At 42.4% G+C, this 6284-nt stretch overlaps 3 protein-coding genes and 1 pseudogene across 4 annotated transcripts in view; all 4 read right to left on the reverse strand.

Moving 5' to 3' along the window:
- The window catches only part of LOC115736058 (disease resistance protein L6-like), a 53877-nt gene that overhangs the window by 23728 nt on the left and 23865 nt on the right, over nt 1-6284 (reverse strand). The gene's annotated exons all lie outside the window — the stretch shown is intronic.
- The window catches only part of LOC115736064, a 116457-nt pseudogene that overhangs the window by 1736 nt on the left and 108437 nt on the right, over nt 1-6284 (reverse strand).
- Nucleotides 1116-2452, reverse strand: LOC125314694 (disease resistance protein RUN1-like). Its single transcript, XM_048277604.1, has 2 exons — nt 1774-2452; nt 1116-1559 (listed from the first exon to the last, which is right to left on the reverse strand). The coding sequence occupies exons 1-2, from the start codon at nt 2226-2228 to the stop codon at nt 1187-1189; spliced, it is 828 nt and encodes a 275-aa protein (XP_048133561.1). The 5' UTR covers nt 2229-2452; the 3' UTR covers nt 1116-1186.
- Nucleotides 5476-6284, reverse strand: part of LOC115736067 (disease resistance protein TAO1-like) — a 47520-nt gene continuing 46711 nt past the window's right edge. The window contains exon 6 of the mRNA XM_048277577.1: nt 5476-5545. The gene's annotated coding sequence lies outside the window, so the exon portion shown is untranslated. The remainder of the gene's footprint in view (nt 5546-6284) is intronic.

A 6284-nucleotide genomic window follows, 5' to 3' on the forward strand; every position in this document is an offset into this window, starting at 1 on the left:
AAAAGGAAAATATTGGCCACACCTTCATGCTTCCTTCCTGGAGTAACGAATCCTTGGTGACTGGACTCCAAGACAGGTCAAGAATGACTAACTTCTCCAAATGCATAATACGTAGCTCAGTGACGCCGCACGCTTGCAAAGCAAGCCACCTCAAATTTGGAGGAAGATTCCCAGTGTCTCCCTTTATATTGGCCTGGTCCAGTCTGAGGTACCGCAAACTCGACATTTGTTGAAATTGTTCACATGTAAAACTGTCAGGGGAACCCTCTTCAAACGGGAGACAAATGCCTTGGACACCCTGACAAAATCAGTGGAAGGTTTAAGTTTCTGTTGATGAGAATGGAAGGTTTATCTAAACGCTTTCGTGACCCTCTTAAAAGAAGGAAGCTGCTAGCGTAACAGTTTGAAATTCCTGGAAGCTTTGAGAAACTTACCCGAGGATAGTTTGGAATGGACAGTTCTTTGCTGTGATTCCAAAACCTGCAGCGCTTGTGACAAGCTCTACCATTGACGATTGCCCTGCCCATGTCTCGTATCAGATTGTCCATTTTCAATTCGTTGTTTTCTCCATCTTCCACCCAATGCAAGTCGCGAAGGGGATCTATTCCCGTGGGAGGATAGCAATCACAAGCCTCCCACATGTAAGTGGGAATTCTCGCATCATCTCCAGCGAAAAAGCACGCTATGTCGAGAAATATCTCCTTCGTACGATGGTCTAAAGATTCGTAACCGGCGTCGAAGAGAGGTCTAACACCCTCTGGTGGGTGTCTTGTTAGAAATTTCGAGGTTCTTCTCCACTTTTCTATGTCGTTTCTATTTTTTGCCTAAATATGAAGCCTGAAGTATAATAGCCTGAGGATGCCGCCCAATAGCTTTGGCGATGTCTATGGACAAGGAATCATACTCGGTGACATGTCGGGGAGCATCCCCTTGAAAAGCATGCTTACGAAAGAGCTGAAGAGCATGGTGGTGATGTCTCATTAGTCCAACCTTGTATTCTTCGACTGCTCCAGCCTCGAAATCGTTGAGAACATTTCTGGAGTCGGTGGTCACAATGATTCTACTTCCGGGACCGAACCAAGTAAGCTTCCTGGCTAGTGCTTTGATTTGTTCGCCATTACGCACATCATCAAGCACAATGAGAACCTTCATATTCCTGAACAGGCTTTCCATTTTCTTAATTCCATCACCGCAAAAGTTTAGTTTCTCGCATTCTCTTTTGAAGGGAAGCAATCAATATTTCTTGCGAAGACACGACATCTCTCGAATTAATATCTGCAAGGAAGCTGCATTCATCGAACAACACATGAATCTTGTTGAAGACAACCTTTGCAAGTGTAGTCTTCCCGACACCCCGCATGCCCCATATTCCGACGACACGTACGTCTTTTCCACATGCTTGGATCTCTTGTCCATCGCTGTGGACAACACCAAGCTTTCTCATCACCTCTTGAACATGAAGATCGATTCCGACTAGGTTGTCGGTCCCATCTTGGTCATTCTTCTTCAACAACTGCCAGACCTGTCTGAGTACTCTTTTTACGAGATGGGACTCAAGCCTGCAAGCATAAGTGATGACGCACAGGAGGACAACAAATTTAGAATACACGAAAGCAGAAGAACAACTCTAAGTGGGGAATGAGCGGACAAAAATTAAACCAACCAACAGGGGCAGAGGGAATCTTCAATTAAAATCGAGAGCAAGCTCCAATGCATGGTCTATCTCCCCATTTATCTAGAAAAGAAAGTAGAAATCAGAAGTAAAAGAATTACCCTCCATTTATGTTCTGCCGATCAAACCCTTTCAGTGCCCCGATCTGTCGAAGCGCGTTCTTCCACGTTTTGATGGTATCTGCGCTGACTCCGTCTTTCACATGTTGATCGAAGGACCTTCCAAAATCCCCAGCCTGTCGTCTTACATCGTGTGGAGTGACGTCATAGAAAATGGGGATAATAGTATGTCCATTAGATTCTCTGCACTCCCACATTTGCGCCACCTCGGTGAGGCAACTTCTACTGGAAGCATAGTCCTTGGAGAAGACGGCTACCGAGATCTTCGACCCCTTGATCGCCTCTTTTAGCTGCGGCTTGATCTCTTCACCGACGCTGAGCTCTTCCTCGTCTCTGAAGACCCGGATCCCTGCCTCTTTCAATCTGTCGTAAAGGTGATCCGTGAAATTTGTGCGAGTGTCCGCACCTCTGAAACTCAAGAACACTTCGTAAATCATTTTAGACGACGGCGACCATGATGGGGATGACGATTCCTGTCAAATCAAGGGAACTAAACCGCTTCACACATAATAAACATAGTGTGCATCTGTTGTGTCGAAGTACAGGCAGAGGACCGATTTCACCGTGCATTCGTGTCCAAGAAGTTCCAAAAAATTACACAAATCACAGAGATGCAGAGAAAACTAACCGGATTTCTTCTCGTCTTTCTAGCAGCAACACCTGCAAAGCCAATCATTCTGACAAAAATTATAAACGCCTGGCACCCATTCGAAGCCATTTCGAGAGACCGATTCACCGCGGATAGTATTATCGCCGTCCAATGTCTTCGAGAGGGTGAGCAAGCGAGCGAGCGATGGTTCATATATATATAGGCACGACCAAGACCGTTGACTCTGGGCACCCGCTACGCCATTGGGCAACGTGCTGGAAAGTGGTGGTGTAGTCCTGGTCCCATGTGATGTAACATCATAGGGGCTTATTGCCAAAGCTTCGAAGAAAAGGGGACGTAAGGATATATTTCAGTGGCTGGAGTTGAGTGCAATAAACTTGTTGGTAGTCCTCTCGAAGTAGTTCGATACAATTGGATCCTCCCTATGTGAATGGAGTTCCTGTTCTTTCTAATTTGCATGATGGAGGATTTTGCCAGGCAAGTTTCATAGGAAATTTGTCCACGGTGAATCACAGGGTATTGCATGAATTTCTCGAATTAAAAACTAAATAATGACATGATTAGGTTAAAAGAACTAGAGGTGATTGATTGCCGATCCGATCCGATCCGGTCCCAACCAGGAGCCGAGAACTAGACCGGAGGTGCATGGAACCCGACCGGACCCGCCCTGTCCGATCTAGTGAAGAAACTATGAAAGATTTGTAAGAAATAAAATTAAAATAAAAAAAATAGATGGCCGGTTCGGTCCGATCCGGTCAATTCTCTTTACTCACTCCTAACAAGAACCTATACATATACAGGCTAATTCCCAAGAAAATCTCAACTTTAGGTGCATTCCCAAATCAAAATAAAACTATTCTAGGATATGCAAATTAGGGACGATGGGGACAAAATTCAATATTGAGTAAAAATTGGTTATTTTTCTTTTAGACAGAAAAGTTCGAGGTTGTTTTAGTACTGAACTTAAAGTTCATGATTATTTTCTAAGACAAAATAAATATTCGGGGCTGTTTGGGACTGGACCTAAAGTTTGAGAATTTTTCGAAGACAAACAAATGTTGAGGACAAATTTGGGACTAGATCTAAAAGTTGAGTTTTTTTTTTATATAAAGGAAATTAGGCCTACATATGCATATCCCCTAGAAGTCAGTCTATATCCGTCACTTTTTGAGCAAAACGAAATGATCCAATTCCATCTAATTTATTCACTGAATTATCATGATTATTATGTATTGGTCTCACCTATGATTGCCATCTTACTTGCGTATTTCTCCCAGGATTGTGAATATCATGGAAGGCTAAGATCGTGACAAATGATCTTAAAGAGCGAAGGTATACAAACGATGGCGATATCACGACGAAGCCCTCTTGCTCTTTGAACATCTCATGCTTCATTGCTCACACAACAAGACCAACAGCACCATGCTTCTCCTTCTACCTCGACCTCCTGGGACAAACACAATCATTCGATCAATTCGTCAATAATCAAGGACAAGGACTCTAAAGGACAAATGAAACTTGCTATTCGTATGAGAAAACATACCAACACAAATCTATTTACACGTTGATTGAGCAATAATTCGGAAATGTGAATCAAAGAATTTTATCTACATTTCAATGTTTCGAGAAAAGAGTTACAAACGGCGATTACAAATAGAAGTTACAAAGGGAGTTTGCAAAAGAGGTGTTACAAACGGTTACATTGACGGTTTTTTTTTACTCGCTATGTTGACGGTTCTTCCAGTCCATTACTTTGACTGTTATCTACGGTTTCTTTGACTCTACTACCTTGATTGTTTCCTCGACTCTACTACGTTGACGGTTGCTTTATTCCACTACGTTGACGGTTATTCTTTAATGGATGCATCAAAGATTGTCAACTCCACTTTTTGTCGATTCCTTCAAGCTGTCGATTTTTCAAGTTGTCAATAATTCTGTTCTCAAATGACCAAACTCTGCTCTTTCAGACCAAGTTTATCACTTGTACAAAAGTTTGTCATTTTTGGGTGCAAACAGTCAAATGCAGGATCAATTTGCTCCCAGAAGTTCCTCGGCCAGCAAGAAATAGAGCCGTAACCACGACCCCCTTGCTAATTTAAATTAATATCCTTAAGAGTCCCCAATGATGCAATCTATTATACAATTCTCCTGTTTCTTTCCCTCCGAAACAGCCAAAATGTCACCAGAGGGACCAACTGAATCTTCTCTCTTCCTTGTTAATGCATTGACCCCACCAGGCTCTTAGCTATTCTTTAACAATCTCTCACAGAGTTACAACAGACGAAGCCACACGGGAATTGAATATTAAAAGAAGGCAGAGGAGCAACATGGGAGATGGTTCATTTCATTCTGTCTTGAACACACAACACACCAGATGACCAGACATAGGCATTTACCAGACTTAAAAATATGTCAAGAAGATGTTCCCCCTCATTTAACCCACAACTCCTGAATACCGCAAGGATAAATCTGAAAATAGAAGATATGGTCATGGAGAACACACTCCAACAGTCTATATGCACTTGTTCTGCATAACGACCGACATAAAACATAACAACCTCAAGAAAAAACAATAAGTTTGCCAAACAATCATGACTATGGTATAGGTACTTATGGAATGGACTGAAGAAGAGTATTCAAGTTGGTTGCATCTAGGATTGCTGCTCAGCTATGTGTCACCCTGGATTTTGCAGTTTCTTCATTTTTTTGCCCTTGGCTACTTCTAGTGCTACTCTGGGACTGGAAGAACCTCAAAACACAGTCGCAGTCGGCGGCTTCGCTGATGGTCACCCTTGTACAGCACTGGAATTGTCTTGATATCTTCATGAGGCTCCAGAACTGGTCAAGTAAGAAGCCGTGCTGTGATATAACAAAACCAATCAGTCAGTTGGTATCAATCTCATGAGACTGAAGATATGACAATGGAGGATAAACTGAAAAGAGTGTTAAAATAGAAATGTTTTCCATGACTCGTTTTATTTTCTTTTCTTTTGAAAGTTCTAACAACAATTTTATCCTTGCTTTTAAACACCTATTAGAAAAAAAGAAGACACCACCAAGACGGACATCTTTCTACCTTAGTGGGTTTCTCCCGCACCTAAAGTTCCAATGATAGAAATGAACCAACTATAATAAATAGGAGCTATGGAAAGAGTAGATGACGATTACAAAAACCGAAAAAAAAAAAGGTGGAAATTGATGACACCCCATTAAAAACTCTGCCGATACAGGATGTAATCGCTCAAATTATAGTTCATTTGTCAATAAAAAATGACGGCCAATTTATTATATATCCTTCAGTAAGCTTACGCTCCAAATCATCCCGCGCAGACCACAAATACTTATCGTCTAGACGACAACTCTCCAAATGACTACTTTAATCTGTAAGTAATTTGCCTTCCTTAAGGGGTTTAGAGTTCACAATGTTCTGAATGCACGTCCAGGTTGGGGGTGGCTGGAGAGAGGGATGGTCAACAAGAAGATTCAGGAGGCAAAGTGTATGACGATCTCTCATTCCGGAAATGTAAACAGAACTGTTACCTTGGTATCTCTTTGCATGAGTGCACGCGCACACCAATAGATAGGGGGAACCAGAGAACCTTGCCGAATAGTAGTCGCCCCATACTGATTTTCAACTCGCGTCGGTTTTGTGTTGTCGCTTTGATCAAAGGTTTAGGGCTTGCAAATGCATTCGCACGCATGGGTTTACTTCAAGGATTCCATGGCCTGGAGAATGAATGGCGGAAGAAGGAGTTGCTTCAGTAGTGGTTGATCTGCATGGATCATCAAGCCGAGAAACAGCGATCCCTCCATTGGCAGAATTTGCCTTCTTCACTACTTCCTCTTTCTCCATCAAATTTCTCTGGGGGGAGCTCCTATGTCG

Source organism: Rhodamnia argentea, chromosome 4 (assembly GCF_020921035.1).
Source record: "Rhodamnia argentea isolate NSW1041297 chromosome 4, ASM2092103v1, whole genome shotgun sequence".
NCBI lineage: Eukaryota > Viridiplantae > Streptophyta > Magnoliopsida > Myrtales > Myrtaceae > Rhodamnia > Rhodamnia argentea.

Coding starts and splice junctions, on each gene's coding strand:
- LOC125314694 (XM_048277604.1), bottom strand. CDS start 2,228: ATGATTTACGAAGTGTTCTTGAGTTTCAGAGGTGCGGACACTCGCACA. Junction 1,560..1,773: donor CGGCAGAACATAAATGGAGG/GTAATTCTTTTA, acceptor TTATGCTTGCAG/GCTTGAGTCCCATCTCGTAA.